At 38.5% G+C, this 19,832-nt stretch overlaps 1 protein-coding gene across 15 annotated transcripts in view; it reads left to right on the top strand.

The window, feature by feature from the left end:
• The window catches only part of VRK1 (vaccinia related kinase 1), an 81,145-nt gene extending 64,502 nt beyond the window's left edge, over positions 1-16,643 (top strand). For 12 of the 15 annotated variants that reach the window (XM_010851381.1, XM_010851376.1, XM_010851380.1 and 9 more), the window contains 2 exons: positions 11,230-11,320; positions 15,944-16,163. In XM_010851381.1, the coding sequence (XP_010849683.1) occupies positions 11,230-11,320; positions 15,944-15,975 (123 nt within the window). In that variant the 3' untranslated portion in view covers positions 15,976-16,163. Of the gene's footprint in view, positions 1-11,229; positions 11,321-15,943 lie in introns of all 15 variants that reach the window. The other 3 variants (XM_010851388.1, XM_010851389.1, XM_010851377.1) reach the window with 2 other exon arrangements.
• The last annotated feature ends 3,189 nt before the right edge of the window (positions 16,644-19,832 follow it).

Below are 19,832 nucleotides of genomic sequence, written 5' to 3'. Positions count from 1 at the left end.
TTTTAAGCCAACTTTTTCACTCTTCTCTTTCATTTTCATCAGGAGGCTCCTTAGTTCTTCTTCACTTTCTGCCATAAGAGTGGTATCATCTGCGTATCTGTGGTTATTGATATTTCTTCTGGCAGTCTTGATTCCAGCTTGTGCTTCATCCAGTCCAGCATTTCTCATGATGTGCTCTGCATATAAGTTAAATAAACAGGGTGACAGTATACAGCCTTGACGTACTCCTTTCCTGATTTGGAACCAGTCTGTTGTTCCATGTCCAGTTCTAACTGTTGTTTCTTGACCTGCATACAGATTTCTCAGGAGGCAGGTCAGGTAGTCTGGTATTCCCATCTCTTTAAGAATTTTCCATAGTTTCTTGTGATCCACACAGTCAAAGGCTTTAGCATAGTCAGTGAAGCAGAAGTAGATATTCTGCTGGAATTCTCTTGCTTTTTCGATGATCCAACGGATGTTGGCAGTTTGATCTCTGTTTCCTCTGCCTTTTCTAAATCTAGCTTTCACATCTGAAAGTTCTCAGTTCATATACTGTTGAAGCCTAGCTTGGAGAATTTTGAGCATTACTTTGCTGGCATGTGAAATGAGTGCATTTGTGCAGTAGTTTGAACATTTATTGGTATTGCCCTTCTTTGGGATTGAAATGAAAACTGACCTTTTCCAGTCCTGTGGCCCCTGCTGAGTTGTCCAAATTTGCTGGGATTTTGTGTGCAGCACTTTCACAGCATCATCTTTTAGAATTTGAAATAGCTCAGCTGGAATTCTATCACCTCCCCTAGCTTTGTTCATAGTGATGTTTCCTAAGGCCCACTTGACTCTGCACTCTAAGATGTCTCTCTGGCTCTAGGTGAGTGATCACACTGTCATGGTTATCTGGGTCATTAAGATCTTTTTTGTATAGTTCTTCTGTGTATTCTTGCCACCTCTTCTTAATATCTTTTGCTTCTCTTAGATCCATACCATTTCTGTCCTTAATAAATCAATAAATCCCATTATATCAATAAATCCCATTATTGATTTCTTTACTTTGAATATTGTCTTATTTGGATTTTGTCAAGTATCTTTTGCCCCTAATTTTTTAAAGTCCATTAAAATAAGTGAAATTATGATATCTGTGCAGTGAAAGTCAGTTAGTTGTATCTGACTCTTTGTGACCTCATGGACTATACAGTCCATGGAATTCTCCAGGCCAGAATACCGGAGTGGGTAGCCTTTCCCTTCTTCAGGGGAGCTTTGCAACTCAGGGATCGAACCCAGGTCTGTCTCCCGCATTGCGGGTGGATTCTTTTATAGCTGAGCCACAAGGGAAGCTCTACCTGTGCAGCACAGTGCACAAATAAGTGAGAAATTTGAACTTCACAGAAGTGAACACATGCATTTAAATGTCTCCTAAATCAAGATGTGGATCATTCATTGAAACCTCTCTCGGCCATTACCCTTCATTAAGAATAACCAACAGTATGACTTCTAACATCGTGAGTTCATTTTGCTGTTTTAAAAAACTTAGCAGTACCACCGTGTGTTTTGTATACTTTTGAGTCTTTGATTCATTTGTATTTCGAATTTCTGTGCTGTTGCAAGTAGCAGAAGTCTTTTTGGTTTTTGTTCCTGTATAGTACTCTGTTATGGAGAAGGCAGTGGCAAGCCACTCCAGAACTCTTGCCTGGAGAATCCCATGGACAGAGGCGCCTGGCAGACCACGGTCGATGGGGTTGCAGAGTCGGACACGACTGAAGTGACTGAGCACGCATGCAGTACTCTGCTGTATGACTGTATCATGATTCGTTTGTTTCTTCTGCTGTTCATGGATATATGCACTGTTTCCAGTTTTCAGTGATTGCAATTACACTGTTAAAAACACGCTTATAAATTCTTTTAGGAAACACATATAATTAATTCAAGTTGGGTGTGTATATAGTAGAGTTAGCAGGGCGTAGGGTCTGTGTATGCTTAATAGCTTCAGCAGATCCTGCCAAGGCTTTGTCCGCTCTGCTCTCTGACCAGCAGCTTAGGAGAGTCTCAGTTGCTCTTGACACTACTTATTGCATTATGTTAATTCTACCTACTTCGGTAGGTGCTCACTAGTATTTCTGGATGGTTTTAGTTTCATACCCTGGGAATATTGATTTTGAACACCTTTTCATGTGCACATCAGTCTTGATAACCTTTTTTTTGTGAAGTGCATTTCAGGTCCATTAAAATATGTCTGAGTTGTCTGCTTTTCTTTGATTGGCTGAGTTAAGTACTTTGTATATACACAATATATGTGTTGCACATTTTTTATATACAGTCTGGTTTTTCTTTTCACTCTTAATATGACATCTTTGATGAAGAGAAGTTCTTAACTTTAATGAAGCCTAATTAATCAGGGGTTTTTGGTGTGTGTGTGTTTGTTAAGGGCTAGTGCTTTGTGTATTCTAGTCTAGAAAGATTTTGTTCACAATCATTCTTGTGTCAAGAAATTTTATTTTGTCTTTTTCAGTTAGGTCTGTAATTTAACATAATTTGATTTTGTGAATGGTGTGAATTGGTGTTTGTTTACTCTCTGGTTATCTAGCTGATCTGAACCATTTACTGAAAAGATCATGGTGTCCCTAGAGCAGGAAGCTGGTTTTCAGGTGGCCACCCGTGCTTGAATGTGTTTCCAGATGCCCTGTTCTCTGCCGTCGGCCTGCTCTTCTGTGTTTGTATCAGTGCCACACTGCTTGAACTACTTCTTTGTGGTAATATTTGATAGTTGAGTTCTCCAGCTTTGTTCTTCTATGAGATTCTTTCTGTTTTTGGCCCTTTGTACCTATAAATTTTACTAATTTCCACAAAAATACTTCTGGGATTTTGATTGCATTGACTTTTGGGAAACTGATATTTTCACAATATTCTTTTCTGTTCCATGAATATGGTATACCTCTTTATTTATTTAGGTATTCTTCCACTTACCTCAGTGATGTTTGTGGTTGCATCTGACTATGTAGAGAATATACACATCTTCCATGTCTAACTGCTTACTTAATTCTTGGTCTGTTTCTTTTGCCTCATCTGTAATCATCCCAGACCTTTCCTTCATGTCATTTAGTTGTCAGCTCTGTCTGTGGTTTTTGAAATTTCTAGTATAGTTACAAATTCTATAATGATTATTTTTCTGCTTATTAGCTATCTGGTTGCCTTGTTATTTCTTTTTTAAAAATTCTCATTTCTTTAATCGTTAAAAACTTTTTTTAAGCCTCAAGTTTACTTTATAAGTTTTCTTTTTGAGGGGAGGACTGCGTTTTCTTTCACAGTGGGGTCTCCAGCTGTGTATTGCATGCTATCATCTGGGAGGGCACCATACCACAGGTGCCTCAGATGATTCTGGTGCAAATGAAAGGCAGGGGGTGGCCTCTTTGACTGCATATTAAAATCACCTGGGAGCTTTTTAAAAATTCCATTGCCTGGCTTACATCCTAGACCAATTAAACCAAAAGCTATGGGAGTAGACCTAGGCCTCAGGATTTTTAGGTGATTATGTTGTGCAGGCATAGCTGAGAACCACTGCCAACCAAAATTTGAGTATCTTAGAATTCTAGCTTCCATGTGGAAAGCATTCCTTTTGCAAATAGACAAAGCAGATATTGGGCATTTAAGTCTAAAAGACTTTAAATAATAGCACTTATCAGCCTCATGACCAGTTTGTATTCATAGACAGTTATTCATACATGCCGTGTTTTAATTTTTATTGGAAGAGATAGAAAAGGAAATTTGGCATCATATAAGTGCTTTGAACGGTATGTAGGGAGATTTATTTTTGGACATAATAAACAGATATGCTTATAAGATATGTTCAAAACTTGGATCTCAAAAGACAGTATTAGACCAAGATTCCATTTTTCTGTGATATCATGACTAGTTTTTAGGAATTATATTAAACATTTGTGTGAATTTATTTTTAATAATGAGTTTTTTAAAAGTTATCTTTCCGTGGAAATAATAATATTGCCTATCTTGCTCGTAAGATTGTTGTGTGGATTAAATGAGATTTAGAAAGTACTTAGACCAGTGCTGAACACATGATGAATTAATCAGTAAATGTTAACTGCAACATTAATGCTGTTGTTTCACTGAGTACATTTTCTCAAGTCTTTCTGGTGTCTTGATGTCAGGAAAATAAAGATTCAAATGAAATAATTTTTATTTGAATCTTTCAACACCTTCAACTAAGATCATATATTATTAAAGTTCAGTTTATGCGATGAAGTATATCGGGCGGATGTGAATGAAGACTTGCTTACATTGACTTGGTGAGTGGGTGTGTTCAAGTTGATGGTTTGGAAGAGTAAATGATGGGGAATGGGTAAAAGTTGATTTTGCAACAAAAACAAGATGATAATTGCTGTGAAATAAAGGTTACAAAATAGAGCTCCATAACTCACTCATATTAAAAATGGTTAAATTAATGAGTTTGAAGTTAACTTTCTTCCCTCAAGCTGTTGATTGATACTAAGGGACCTAGGCAGTTGATGTAAAGCAGAGGACTTCTGATGCCAGAGGATTCTGCGTTCACCATTCACCCATGTTGTTTAAGGATTAGAAATGTTGTGGCATAGATACATTGTGGGGGGAGGTCAGACAGTCTGTTTTTAATAGGAACGCTAATGCAGCCTGGTTTAGTTTTAAGAAACTTGTTCATGAATGCCTGTAGAGCGTTTAATTCCCCACCAGTACATACAGAGGGTTTGGTTTTCATTGAAATATGTATTTTTATAAATACTGGCCTCTTTAGTTTGCAGCATTACAGCTTCAGAGTCTTGTGCTTTTAATTCTTAGTTTGAAGTTTACCCAGGGGACTTGATAGTGCTCAGCGCTGGTTATATCAGCCTTCGGTCTCCTTTGAGCATGTATGTAGTACTCTGCGGTCTGTCAGTACTTTTACGTTATTTTGCATATACTTTACAGCACTAATATGAGATATATCTGCTTACAAATGATGAAAGTGAAAATCAGAAGTTAGATGAATTGTTCAGGGCCATACAACCATTAATAATTATTATTATGCATTTATATAGTTTTTTCCTTCATAGGAACTCAAGGCACTTGAAAATCTCCTAGTGGTTTTAGATATAAAATATTAAAGACAATTAAAGCATCACTAGCTATGCATTTGCCTCTCCCTGTAAGTTGCCCTTGAAGCACTGTGACTTTGCTGGAGTTTTGACATTAATGGTACAGGTGATGGAAGCCTCAGGTCATATTAATTCCAGCACAGAAGAGAGTACTGTCATGTGTGCGTCTTTAGACATTTGCTTGTTGAATGTGAATGTCTGGATTCAGCTCTCAGTTGTTCAGTGATCATGAGTTTGATCATATTTGTGGTGCTTGTGATGTGAGTGATGATAGTCTCAAAAAGCCATTGTTGCCAACACTGTGGAAGATGGATTTACTGTTTCCCGAAGTGCTTATATTGGGAGATCTTGCCAGGCTTTGATTGCCCTTATTACTTGATGAGAATAAGTTCTCAGTCATGTAGTATTCCTGAAGGTCACGTGCCCAGATCCAGCTTGTTTTTCAGCTCCTTATCTGCTCAGTGGCTGTATTTTTCTAGGAGTGTGGGTGACAGTAGGTGCCTAAAGCAGCTCGTTTCTAGGTCCTCAGAAGTAACACACGTTTACTCCAGATAAGCAAGTGGACGTTTATGCCTACTTTGTGAAAGCAATTTTTGCTAAAAAATGTGTTGCCTATAGAGCAGGCAATCACGTGTGCTTGCCACCTAGTTGCAATGTTTCCACTTGTTTGTTTATTCTGACAGTTTACAGATGCATTGGTTTTATTTGCTCACTCATGAGTTAGCAATGATCTTTGCTGCACCATTTTCATCTAATTACAGGCAGTGCTTCATTCTTCATGGCATAAGAGTGTGGTAGCTTGAACTGGTGAAGGACGTAGATATTCCACATTTTGTCAGCCATGTAAGGAAAATCAGGGTTTGGCCATGTCGTGTTGCCTGTGTCACTTTACAAATGAATTAATACTTCACAGAGTGAAATTCTATATATGTGGGATTACATTGGACTCATTTATGGAACTCTGAATGACTTCTTATCAGTGATAGTGTTAGTCGCTTAGTTGTGTCCGACTCTTTGTGACCCTATGAACTGCAGCCCGCAGGCTCCTCTGTCTGGGGATTCTCTAGGCAAGAATACTGGAATGGGTTGCCATGCCCTCCTCCCGGGGATCTTCCCAACCCAGAGATCAAACCCAGGTCTCTCACATTGCAGGCAGATTCTTTACCATCTGAGCCACCAGGGAAGCCCAAGAGTACTGGAATGGGTAACCTGTCCCTTCTCCAGGGGGTCTTCCCAACCCAGGAATCAGACCGGGATCTCTTGCATTGTAGGCGGATTCTTAGCAGGTCAGCTACCAGGGAAGCAGTAGGTGCTTAGAAAATACACGATGGGGTTCCTGCCTCTTTTCCAGTAGAATCAAGGTTACTGTGGTAGGAAATTACAGCATGTGTTACTCTTATCACAACCTTTATCACACAAACTCATTTAAAATAATAAATCACTTTGATGTATGGTAACATTTAGACCATTCTTTAAATTCATCTGCCCTTCACTTAGGTCACTGACTCATTTCCTAACCCACCTCCCATCTTTTCATCTCTTCTCTTTTCCGTTATGTCTGATCTTTTCCTACTTTTTCTCAAAACATGTCTATAATCACTCGTCCATTTACATGGTTTTTGAGGGGCTTGCCTCGTAGCTCTCTGTTTTTACTGTAGTAGTGGACTCCTTGCTCAACAGGTGCAGACCCCAGATATGTGTGCGTGTGTAACATGCATAGTGGCAGGTGCCCTTGCCCCCAGGAGGGTCCAGGGTGGGAGGGCAGGTAATGAGGGCGTGGGCAGTGGCTGGCCAGGAACACATGAATGTAAGTGCTCAGTGGCTCTCCAGGAAGGGGTCTGTTACAGTGAAAGCACCGCTATTGGTAACCACCATGTCACTCTGAAAAGTCTTGTGGGAGGAAGTATGGTCCTGTGGAAGGAAGTTCTGAGAAGAACCACGAGCTCTGAGTCCTCTTGGCCTCACCCCCACCAGATTGAAATACTGAACGGGTTCTCCCAGCTTTTCTTCTGTCCCAGCCTCAGTTTTTTCTGCCTAGATAGTGAAATTTAACTAAGATCCTCTGGTTTTATAAATATTGTGGTGTAGCACATAGGTTTCTTTAGGGTCATAGAAGATACATTCTGTCTTTTTCCTTTTAGTTACCACTAGTAACAAATACTCTATTTCTGGCTACTATTAAGGAATATAATAGTAATTTGTAAGTGTCGACATTTGCCTGATGATTTCAGTGGCCTTAATCAGAGAAGTTCAGTAAGATTAACCGTGTGTTGCAGTGTCATGTTTGTGTGTACGGTTCTTTGTTTGACGCATGTGCAGTACCAAACATTTAAACTTTTTAAGCTGTGCATTCTAAGTTTCTATAATAAATACTTTTTTGAAATATGGTTTCCTATGAGGAAGGGAGGGAACAGAAGAGAGGGAACAGTAATTTTTAAAAAATTGTTTATATTTGATTGCACTGTGCCTTCATTGCGGTGCATGGACCTTTTCCAGTTGCAGCGAGCAGGGCTATCTGTAGTTGTCATGCACTGGCTTCTCATGGTCATGGCTGCTCGTTGCAGAGCACAGGCTGTAGGCACGCGGGCTTTAGTGGTTGCAGCGGACGGACTCAGCAGTTGTGGCCTGTGGGCCCTAGAGCACGGACTCAGCAGTTGTGGCACAGGGGCTTAGTTGCTCTGCAGCATATGGGATCTTCCCCAACCAGGGATCGAACCTGTGTCCCCTGCATTGGCAGGTGGATTCTTAGCCACTGTACCACCAGGGAAGTCCCATATAATAAACATTTATGACTTTTGTAATAAGGGGGGAAAAACCCAACAGCAGTCCTTGAGCATGCGTCTCCTTTGCTGTAACCATGAATTTAATTGGCTTCTCTTAGATGCTGCTGAAAGCATTTAGAGGTTATCTTTGGATGTTTGAGTTGGGGTGCAAAGAATTGGTCCTTGGTTTTTGTCTCTGAAGACTTTTCTTCTCTTTTCCCTTAAAACAGCTTTAAGTCTATAACTGGCCTCCATTCAGTTAGACTGTTAGTAAGTTATCAGTTCAATGCATCTAGCTGATTTGTCTTCCTGTTTTTAAATTAGAGGTGAGAAGTTGTAGCCTAGCATATCTAGGCACTTCAGAAATATAATGTGTAATGTATGCACTCATGCCCTTTGAAGTAAACCTAATTTTTAAAAGATATTTTAGCCATGCTGAATTAAAAGAAAGCCTTATCCTAAGCTTATGAATTACTCTTGTATGTCCTGTAATATTTTGGTTTTGTTTATAAATGTAAAGAAAGAGACTTGTGAGACCTGATATGGAATATGTCAAAGTCAGAGCTCAGCACACTTTGTGAAGTTGTTTTCTGTTCACAGATAACCAAAATAACGCACTGTCTGAAGCCCAGGATGCTGTCAGGTAACAAAGTGAAGCATTTGGTGATACCAGGAGAAAGAAGCTGGCAGCACATGGTTAGGAAGTTTACTCATTGCCTTGTAAAATGATATTCTTTAACAGGAAGGTGGTGGTTGTTGTTCGTTGGTCTTAGTCTGTAGACCTTTGGTCCTTTGCATCCTTACTGTAGGCATTGTCAGAAGAGTCGGGCGAGAGACGCCCGCCTGGAGCGTGGGCTCCGGAGATTCAGTGCTTTCCTCGGTGCGGCCTGCTCAAACACAGGTGCTTCTTTTGTTGATTGAATACTGTCTGATTTTCATTCCTCTGTAATTTACCTGCATGGGGATAAAGAAAGCTCCTACTTATTAAATAAGCCTGAAAACAAGATGAATGCATTGGGTTCTTGGGTAGAACATATTGGATAGCTCCCTTTATAATGAGCAGTTAAAAATCTGCTCTCCTAAAACTGGAAAATGCATCCTCTCCCGTATGGAAAGCAACGTAGTACTGAAGTATTCCTCCTTAATTTTGGTCCGAACGAACAAAAGTGTCTGTGTTTATTCCTGCCTAATGCATCACAAATCTGCTGACATGCTAACCTTGGAGTCTTGGCTGGCGTTAATCAGGCCTGTGCACCGGCAGGAGAGAGGCACCTAATGTGCTCCATCAGTGCAGTTTGCATATGGAAGTTCTCACAGGGGAGCTGCCCTGTGCCAGCTGAGGGTTACCTGCCCACTGCAGTTATTGTATGTAATTATCGAACCAATCTGTTCAGCCCAGCAGGGTTTAGATGGTAATCATGAAGCAACACTTTGGAAAAGAAAGATGTGAGGCACTATCCCCTTCTCTCATCACTTACATGAAGTTACAGCCACTCTTCCAGCTATTTTTGAGAAGCAATACCTCCATATACAAATCTGCTAAATGAATGCCTTTGAAAGTTTCATAAGGTTTAGTCAGGATATTATTTTTATATTTGCAGTGCATTTTCTTCAGGACCATGGTGTGTATGTCTTGAGTTCTCATCTTTCCATAGCCACCCTCAGCGTGTTTTGGAACAGTGGGATTAATTGTGGTGTATAGATAACAACAGTTCTGACCACTTGGTGGTTTTAAGATGATGTCATTTGAATAGAGTTGTGCTTTCCCTGTAGTTGTCTATGGAACAGAACCCATGCTTGCCATTAGGAAAAAGAACCGTGTCCTGTCAGCACGCATTCTTATACTCTTTCATAGCTGTACACAGTACGGCCTGAAGCTGGGAAAATTATTTTTTCAACAAAGTTTAACTTAAAACTAATTGTTAGGAAAATATAAACAAGGACCTTCTGATGTACTGTAATCTCTGAGATTTGGGAGGTATCAGATGATTTCCTAAATGCTACAAACTTACTTTAGGAAGCCGAGAGAAGCTCTGAGTTCTGATGTGGATTTCAACGCATTTAAATTTGAGACTACATGGGATAAAGCTGTATGAAAAATACACAGTTTTCGGTTCATTACTAATGTCCTTCTATAGGTATACCCACATAGAGAGATGTTACGAATTTTAGGGAGGAGATATATATATATATATATACACACACACAAACACACATATATATATATGTACAAGGAGATTGGAGAAGGAAATGACAACCCACCCCAGTATTCTTGCCTGGAAAATCCCATGGGCAGAGGAGCCTGTGGGCTACAGTTCCTGAAGTCACAAAAGAGTCAGACACAACTTCGCGACTAAATAATAACAAATGTATATAATTATGACTGATTCGTGTTGATGTACAACAGAGACCACAACATTGTAATTTTCCTCCATTAAAAAAAAATAACCGAATCACTTTCTGTATACTTGAAACTAACACAATATTGTAACCTAACTGTATTTCAATAAAAAATAAAATTAAGAAAGTAACAAGAAAAAAAGAATTTTAAAATGTTTTACACAGTATTGAACTAGTTAGAAACTATAGTTGTGATAGAAAGTAAGAAAAATAAGTTATATGAACATTTGGAAAGAATTGGTTGTGATAGAATGTAGGCATTAGCTCCTAAGTATTAATAACACTTGACTAGAAAAGTACATAGAAAACAGGAAAGGCCTGAGAGAGTATTAGAAAATCCATTCTGTTTCTGAGATTTTAGGAGCACTGTATACTTTTAAGACTCTTCCTTTACAGTAAGGTTTATGGCCTTCTTAAACTTAAAAAAAACCAAACAAACAAACCCATTTATTGGAAGTTTGCCATTGCTGATTAATGAATGCAATTTTCCAACCAACTTAGGGTATAACCATTGATGCAATGCATGGGCCAGGTATATATTTTCCTATTAAATGGATTTACTACCACCCCTCCCACGTTGTGTAAATGGCAAAAGTAAGTATCACTGGCTTGAGCAAGCCGTGGTGTTAAATTTGTAAAACACTTTGCTTTCATAAAGGGTTTCTGTATAGTCAGTCCGGGTGCTAAAACATGACTTTCAATGATAAATTATATGAAGCATAAAAAGGTGGATATAGCAAATGTACCCACTGCTAGGCTAACTATATAGGTAAAGTTTCTCTTAACCGGATTTTCTCTCATCCCTGACCCCTTCCTTAGGTGACTCCCAACCTTGAAGCTGTGTGTATTCTGTATGTTTTGACACACTCAATCCTGTATAGATAGATTCGTGCTAATATCTGGTAAGCTTGTATATTTACTCAACCATCGTGCCACATTTCTTTTTCTTTCTTTTAATTTTTATATGTAAGAAGAGAAAGAAAGAAGCTGAGGAAAGCGTAGAATCTAGTGTTGAAGACATGGAATGCTCGGATAAACAGACAGAAGAGGCCACACAAACCCGTAAGTTGAATGGTCTATTGGTTCTTATATAATAAACACAAATTTCATTTCTTCCCAGTGAATTAAGGGTTAACTGTTTGGGTCGTAACATTCTCATTGTGTAATTAAAAAAGTAAGAGAATGTCTTAGACACCATCCATCACGTTGTTCTTGTTCACGCATTGTGTTACATACTCTCATCATGTTTCCAGGAATCTGAAGTTGGGACCAGGAGTTGGTCTCTTTTTGCAGATATGGAACCCAAGACACAGAGCATTTACATGACAGAATGTTGTGAAAGGGTTAGATGTGCAGACCAGAATACACACTTCTCTGGCTGCTCTCTGGCCAACTTCCCACACTTAGCCACAGAACTCTGGGCTTGAAGGAGCATGTCAGGTCAGGTGGTTAGTACATGGCCTACCACAGGGTCTGCCTACTCTTCTGTCAACAAGTTGGGCTGCAAGGAATTAAAGCCTCGAATCATCACTTTTCCAAGCTCTTGAAACAGGAAGCAAAGTATAAAGTCATTTCTTCAGTGACTCCTACACTGGTTCTGAGAACACTTCAAGTGTGGCTTCCAGAAGTGACCTTAGCAAGGCAGCACCTGCAAAGGGCAAGACGAGGTTGGACTTTGGTCTGGTTAGTGAATGGCCAGCCTGTGGTGTGTAGGCACACCTGTGGGGCTTAGAAAATGGGCGGAGTGTTCCAGGGTTCATGAGAGATGGCTTACTTGCCTCGGTGAGGAGAGATTCAGAGCTGGCTACAGTACCATTATTCACCCCCCAACCCCCCCCGCCCCCCACCCAAATCTCTCTCCTCTCTGTCTGCCTTTTATTTATTAGTTTGTTGGCCCTGAAATGTTTCTGATTTCTGAAAGAAAAGGCTAATTTTGGGGAAAAATTTCATCACACTGTCAGTGCCCTGTAGACCAGGCCCGTGCTGTATTTTTCCTTCCCTTTGACAAGCAGCACTGGTGCATGTTTTTGGAAAGCAAAAATTGACTTTTGAGAGAGAATCACCTTCACCCTGATTTTACGATCATTTTCTTCATTGTATATTATGGATAGTTCGTCCTTAGGTTTATCTGAATTTACCCAAGAGAATCCTTGGGACATCTGAAGAGGGAGTGTATAACATCACTCTGGAAGCTAAAGGCTTTGAAACAGTGCCTCTCACTTTTCTGCTGCCACCTTCCATTCCCTCCTGTTTTTGTTTCCCCTGCACCTCCTCCCCTGTCTTGTTCATTTTGTTATTAGAAAGTGAGGAGTCCCGGGGAGCAATACATGGAAGTATGTCTCAGCCAGAGGCTAGTGGCAACAGCTATGATGGTGACTGGGAGCCAAATTAAGGAGTATTTATAATGGTCGAACAATATTTTTACCTAAAGAAACCCCTTACATTTAAAACATGCAATTTTAGTTTAGGAGAGGGCCTACGTTGTTATAGTAAGGTTGATACCCATGTAGACCGAAGCCAGTTCCCAGCTGTGCCTGGGGAAGCCTCCTGCCTCCCTTCATGCCTGAGGGTCGTTTGTTCCCTGAACTTTGCTTAATGAGCATCTGAGATATTTGTTTTGGTGCTGATTTTCAGTTTGACTATAATTATGAAAAGTGTTTTTTATGCCTAAAATTTTAATTTAAGATCCTTATACTGATGGTTTTTTACTGTAAGAAAATATATTAGTACCTTTGTTTTATTTATTAATGACAAAAGAAGAGAATAGACTCCATCACTAATTTAACAATCCAGATTTTTTTGATGTTAAAAAAATGAAGATAATAGATTCTCTTTTATTCATATAAACTCTGAATTGCTTTAATTAAATGCTGTTATTTTCCCATTGTAATTCTTTTTCTCCATTAAAATATAAGGCTGGTTAAGGTATTTTGCTATCTAAATATTCATAAATGACAGAAATTTTACCTGAGATAGTAAAATGTTACTGCTTCTTGCAAAGAAAAAAACCATCCAGGGGTTCATGAAAATGTATGTATTTGTATTCATCAATTTAAAGTAACTTGAAGGAGAAGGCACATTATTACATTTGAATTTTTTAAAGAAATGCATAATACGATTCAGTGAATTCTGTGTTTCTAGAGCTTTAAGATTTTGTGTCAGAAACACGTTTCAAGAATGGTTACCTCTAACAGCTGCTTTAGAAATGTCAGTTTCTTCATTAACAATTTTATTTTCAAACACAATTTATGGTTTACAATATGGTAAGAGATTTTTCTCACTGTGTGATCTTTCAGAATGCTGTGCCTAGCAAAATGGGAGCAACTTCCCTTTAATATCTATTTAGACCATTTTAAAAATGTGTATAATTTTCTTGATACACCTAAACTCATTTTGACTAGCTGGGGGTCTATTGTGTAAGAACACTTTCTGAAAGCTTTCAAAATGTGTATTGTGTAGGTTTTCTTGAAGAAAGAGAGGGGGTGACAGGGTGGTTTTCAGGAAGAAGAGAGGCCTCTAATCCTTTTATTTTTATGCAAGGCATAATTTTTACCAATTGAGGAAATTTGGTAATTTGCTGCAAGTAATTTTTTCCCCCCACAAAATGATAAACCTTTAAAAAAAAACCACATGTATTCTGGCATTTCAAAACCGTGCCAATATTTCAGAATTGCACTAAAAATTAGTTAATATAGCCATGATATTTATGGCTAGTGTACTTTGTCCCTGCTGTTCATACAATAGACAGTACTCAACAGCCTACTCTTGGTGATGGTATTTTTGAAGTACCTTGGATTTTGGACTATTCCTGAGGGTTCTTTGAGGAAAGCATGACATGTTTACCCCTTGAAGACCTATGGTCTAGTAAAGGAAGAGATATTTCTAAGGCACCCTGCAAAGAAATTTCCCACTTTTTTTTTTTTCCTTCTGCATCATAGAAGAATATCCCAATCTTGTATATTTTAGTTTTCAAATATTAAATTTTACACATTAGTCTTATGATTGGGCCTTTTACCCATAGTAAAATATTAAGAAAATGAGTATATATTTTAAAGGGATTGGAGGAGAAATAGGTTTTTTCTTGAAACAGTCAGAATTGATTATTAGAAGCCATTTTGAATTGATACCTGTAACAAGGTGTCTACGTTGCATAATACTTAGAATATAATAAATTCTAGGTGGTGATGGCATTTTTAGTTGCAGTGGAAAACTTTAAATCTAGATTGAATGGGGATAAGTAGCAGTGTGGTATTTAATCTAAGAGTAGAATGTCAAATTAGGACATTAATGAGAAAGTAGTTATAACTGTTAACTTTAGTGTCCTTTGTAACGTGGCAGTAGATTCAGATTTTATTGAAAGGGAGATGTATTCCCTTTGACCTTGATTTTGTGTTATTCTGTTATGCCAGTTTCAGACAATCACAGCGGTCTCAGTTTTCTATGCAAAATTAATTTCAAAGTTATTATAGTAAAAACCTAAAAGTCTGCCATGGGGTATTTTTAAAAGAAGGCCATATCACAAAAATTGAAGAAAAACTCTTAAGCCCACCATAGTATTAGGCTGAGCACTATGAGTGGTGGTGAAAAAAAGGCATTTATATAAGATTAAAGTTTGCATGAATTGAAATGTATGGCACCTGAATAGAAACTAGAACCTGGAGAAATAAACAAAACACTGATCTTCCGATTAAGTACCTAAATAAACCTATAATCAGAAAGCCTTTAGAAACTGTGTGTGATTAGACATGTGTGGTAGATATTTTGTCCTAGATTCAAAGGATGTTTTGTTCACTTCAGAAAAGAAGTATTGATCTCTTTGTTGTTCAGTGCGCTCATTGATCACTTGCGGGCTCCTCGCTGCCCTCACCCTGGTTCCGCTGCTCTCTCCTGGCGGAAGGAAGCCCGAGGCCTGGAAGGCACACTCCACTTGCAGCACAGGCGGCTGTGATTGGGCCGGGCTCGTCCTTCTGCCTCTGCTATGCTCGAGGTGGAGGTGGCCTGGGGTGTGGGGGGACAGAGTCTCCTTGGGGAGGCGGATCCGCGTGCCCCAGATAAAGAAGCGCTGGTTTCTCCCAGCCCAGGAGCTGTCCGAAGACACGTAGGCCAATGTCAGATGTGACGCTTTTCTAGAAGGCAACTTGGTTGGGATCTACTTAATTCCTAGTGGACAAGACTTAGCATTTCGGAATAGCCCACTGCTCTCCTGCCTGAAGAGTAGAGGGAGCAGGCTTTAAAAAGCAACGCTTCTAGGCACAATTCCTGGCTTTTCATAATAGCGTAACTCAGTGCTTTCCCCCAAGGAACACCTACCTCGTTGGCTATGATTTATATTAGAAGTTAATGTTTTAAATTGCACAATAAAAATTTAGGGGAGAAATAGTTCATGACCAGTGTAAATGGGGTATATTTTACCAGTGGATGCATTCTCATATAACCTCCAAGTAGAAGGTAGACTTTGTTAGCATGTCTTTTGACACACTAAAAAAAAATGACACAATTTCCTAAGATTTTCAGGGTATTAACAGTTATAAATTGGTGTCTGAATTTCATCTCCACTGACTACTCCACAAAATCGCAGTTAGATTTTGAATATTAGTAACTGTATATGGAAAAGCTTATGTATCTGTTATTTTGCTTTTGTAAAGTAATGATTAATGATTTAAATCTCTTTGTTTTCTCTTCAAGGTTCAAAAACCAGAAAGAGAGTGCAGAAGTAAATATTGTGAACTGGTTTTCTTTTCTTCCTTTCGTTTGGCTTTCCTCCTTTCCAGTTGACCTTTTCCTCCTTTTCTGTATTAAGTGTTTTATTTTCATGTGAGTCTTGTGGAAGTGGGGGTAACAATGAAGTACCTATGTGTTTGAAAAGCAGACTTTTTTAAATTAAATAAATACTTTATACAATTTATCAAAGCCTAATTTATAAAATGTACCAACTTTAAGGTTATATACCCTTTAAGCTGTCCCACACAGTGTGTTTGCACTTTTTAATTGTTGTATGTTTTCCAGAGTATAAATGTCTGACAAAAGCCTTACTTTTAAGGAAGTACACAACTTAAAATAAAGGTCCTTTTTTGCGTGATACAAATACACAATTTGTTGTGACCATAAGATTTTAGTTTGTATTGATTTTGTTCAGTTTCACAAGCATTTATTAATCACCTGCTGTATGAAATGAGAGGTACAAAAAGAAGGGAAAGGATTATGGAAGAAAACATAGAATAGTAAGTATATCCGTGAGAAATGAAATATGTATTTGAAAGATTACATGAGAATTAGTTAAGTGTGCAAGCTCTATGATAAAACAGTTATCACAAGGTGGCATGATCAAAGATTTTATAGACTGGCTTCCTTTAAGGAAATACTGTCAAATATTTACAGGAGATTATTTTTCTTACAAGTTTTTTATTTTTTATAGCATATACTTGTACAGAAAACCAAACACTTCAGAGTGTAAGTGATTAGAAATTTTAAAATGAGGACTTTTTGTAGTTGCATTAGGAATAAAGCTTGGAATTTAAACAATTTCAAGATTTGCTTCATTAGAGAAATTGGAATCAGGTTGGATTTTCTAAGGGTGGTATGCCTCACAACTTGTAACCTATACAGTGTTTTTAGATGGTCTTTTATTTAAATATTTAAGCATTTATTTAATATGTATTCAGAATATAAATAGCATTAAACTGGCAATTTCTCTTGCTTAGGACAAGGCTAAAGTAGGTATTAGAGTTTTTTCAAAAAGCAAGTTGATTTGAAGAAAATATTAACTAAATAATAGTACAGGTGGATGTAGACATACCAGAAATTGTCAGGGTTGTACCAGGTTTGAGCCACTCCGAACCAACACACAGACTTTACCCTTTGCTCTCCAATGTGGGTATTTAGTTGTCACACAAAGCATTTATCACTGTGGTGGTTGGATATTGAAATATGCAAAGCAGATCTGCAACTTTCTTTTGAAGGTTAATCTTTTAAACGCCTCCTGAAGTTCTTGGGCTCTGTGTCTTTACAGAATAGAGAACTAGATTTGGGGCAGAACCTCCTCCAGTTTTCTGTAGATTGCTGGATTTTAGTACTCATCAGTGCTATGGACTCAAGTTTATTTGTAACACCTAAAATCGACTCTCGAGTTCTGTTTCAAACACATTGACGCTTAAAATAGGATAAAATGTGTGTGGCGTGTTTTTGTGTATATGCCTTAGCCTTTTTATTTTTCAAAACACAAAAACATAGCAAAAACCTGTTGGTTAAATATTAAGAAAACAAATATTTCCTCACATATTGTTTTTAACAAGTGCTGGCATTTTCTCGAATGTTACTCTATTGGCAGGGCTGCAGAAATGAAAACCCAGTAGCCGCAGTAGCCAGTTTGATTCCTCAGCTGCATCCCCTCGTTCTGCTGTTCTTCTGTTCCCTACCTCTCTCTGAATTTTCTTACCCCATATATTTTTCTAAAAAGTGGTCAAATAACCTCCTTGTCATTCGGAGTTAGGCTTTTGATCCTTGACTTTTTCAATTCCATACTTGTTGTTTTCAGTCTTGTGTTGCTTTCCAGTCCCTGCATCCAGTGGGTTTGCCTTTCTTCCTTCTCCCTTTACCATGCAGCGTCCACGTGGGACGTTCCTGTCCCCACCGTGACCTGCCTTCCGCTCTGTGTTCTTCGGTCCTTAGTGATGAGCAAGGGTTGCAGCTCTGTTGAGGACCCACACCTGTGCCAGGCACTTGCCTTCAGACAATAGGAGCTACAGGTGCTCTGTATTTTCTAGAAAACAACTGATAAATCTTAGATAACCATCGAAGCCCTGGTGTAAAGTAGCTCCTAGGTGTTCTTCAATAATGATCTTTAAGACAAATCAAACGCTAATAGGCCAGGGCAGCAACTCCCCCCCAGCCCCGCCCCACCCCCTCCCCCGCCCCGGTTACTTCTTTAATTTCTAACTTAAATGTGCATATCAAGAGCTTAAGTTGCATAGCAGTAAATAATTGGTGGAAATATAAACACCTCATTGTATTTGTGTGTGGTATGCTTATTTATCCTTTAAAATTCTATTTTTAGTGCTCTATTTTCTTCTCATCATCATAGTGCGTTAGTAATACATGATCACTGCAGAAAATGTAGAATATACAGAAAACTGTCTAGCCATATTACTACCACACACAGGCAACCCGCTGTTAATATTTTGACACATCTTTTCTGTGCATTTTTTTTATCTTTAAACATCATACTTTACATGTCTTTATATTCTGCTTTGTAAAGTGAACATTAAATACTTAATGTTATTACAGATACTTTGTAAATATAGTTTTTGTGCTTCAATAATACTTTTTTCTTATGAATTTGTTATAACCATTTCCCTCATATTGGACGTTGTTTTCAATATTAGGATATTATAAACAATATTCTTGGATAAAATTGGGCAGAAGTCTTTGTCCACATGTACAAGTGTTTCTGTGGTGGTTTAGTTGCTAAGTCGTGTCTGACTCTTGTGACCCCAGGGACTGTAGCCCACCAGGCTTCTCTATCCAGGGGATTCTCCTGGCAAGAATACTGGAGTGGGTTGCCATTACCTTCTCCAGGGGATCTTCCCCACCCAGGAACTGAAGTTGGGTCTCCTGCACTGCAGGCAGATTCTTTCCCAGTTGAGCCACCAGGGAAGCCCTGAAGTACTAACACACATTTCAGAGTCTGGCTGGTTTGCAAGTATTTCCTTAGATTTTCAAAAGGGAACTTTTGGGTGAAAGACTATGAAAATGGAAGGTTATTGGTGCATGTTATCAACTTGCTTTGCAAAAGGACACCAGTTAACACTGTACCCAATAAATCAGTGCTCAGCTTAACATTTTTGTCATCCTAATACTAATTTTTTATACTTTACTACTAATTTTTACACTTTAAGGTAATTTTTTTTAATTGCTAGTGAACCTGAGCAATTTTTTATTTGTAAACTAATCATTCTATTTACTTTTTGAATGTGTGTGTTTGCACTGTTTGTATAGTAATGATCTTTTGTCGTGTTTGTTGCTGACTCTTCCCTTTTTTTTTTTTTTGAAGACTTAATTTTTGTGGCTTTCATCTATTGATCTTTTTCATCGTAATTTCTGCCACTGTTTTAAAATATTTCACATCCTGATATCAAATGTTTACCAGGGCTTTTTTTTTTTTAATGCTTCAGAATTTTTAATCCATATGAAATTTAGTGTGGTATATGTATACCCTGGGAGAAGGAAATGGCAATCCACTCCAGTATTCTTGCCTGGAAAATCCCATGGATGGAGGAGCCTGGTAGGCTACAGTCCATGGGGTCGCAGAGTCGGACACGACTGAGTGACTTCACTTTCATTTTGCTATGTATACCGTGAGATAAGGATCACAATGGATTTTTTTCCAAATAGCTAACCAGTAGTTTCACTACCATTTGTTAAATTCTCTTCCCCACCCGCTTCCCACTCTGGTCTGTTTTGCCTGTTTTATTACATGTTAAGTTCTTATACCAGGATCTGACTGTCAGTTCAATTTCATTGATCTGTCTTGTCTGTTCTTATGCCAGCACCACACTGATTTAATTAGTGCCGTTTT

This window comes from Bison bison, unplaced genomic scaffold, assembly GCF_000754665.1.
Source record: "Bison bison bison isolate TAMUID 2011002044 unplaced genomic scaffold, Bison_UMD1.0 scf7180017864302, whole genome shotgun sequence".
NCBI classification, from domain to species: Eukaryota; Metazoa; Chordata; class Mammalia; order Artiodactyla; family Bovidae; genus Bison; species Bison bison.
The sequence above is the reverse complement of the archived record's forward strand: the minus strand, read 5'-3'. Positions and strand labels throughout refer to the sequence as shown.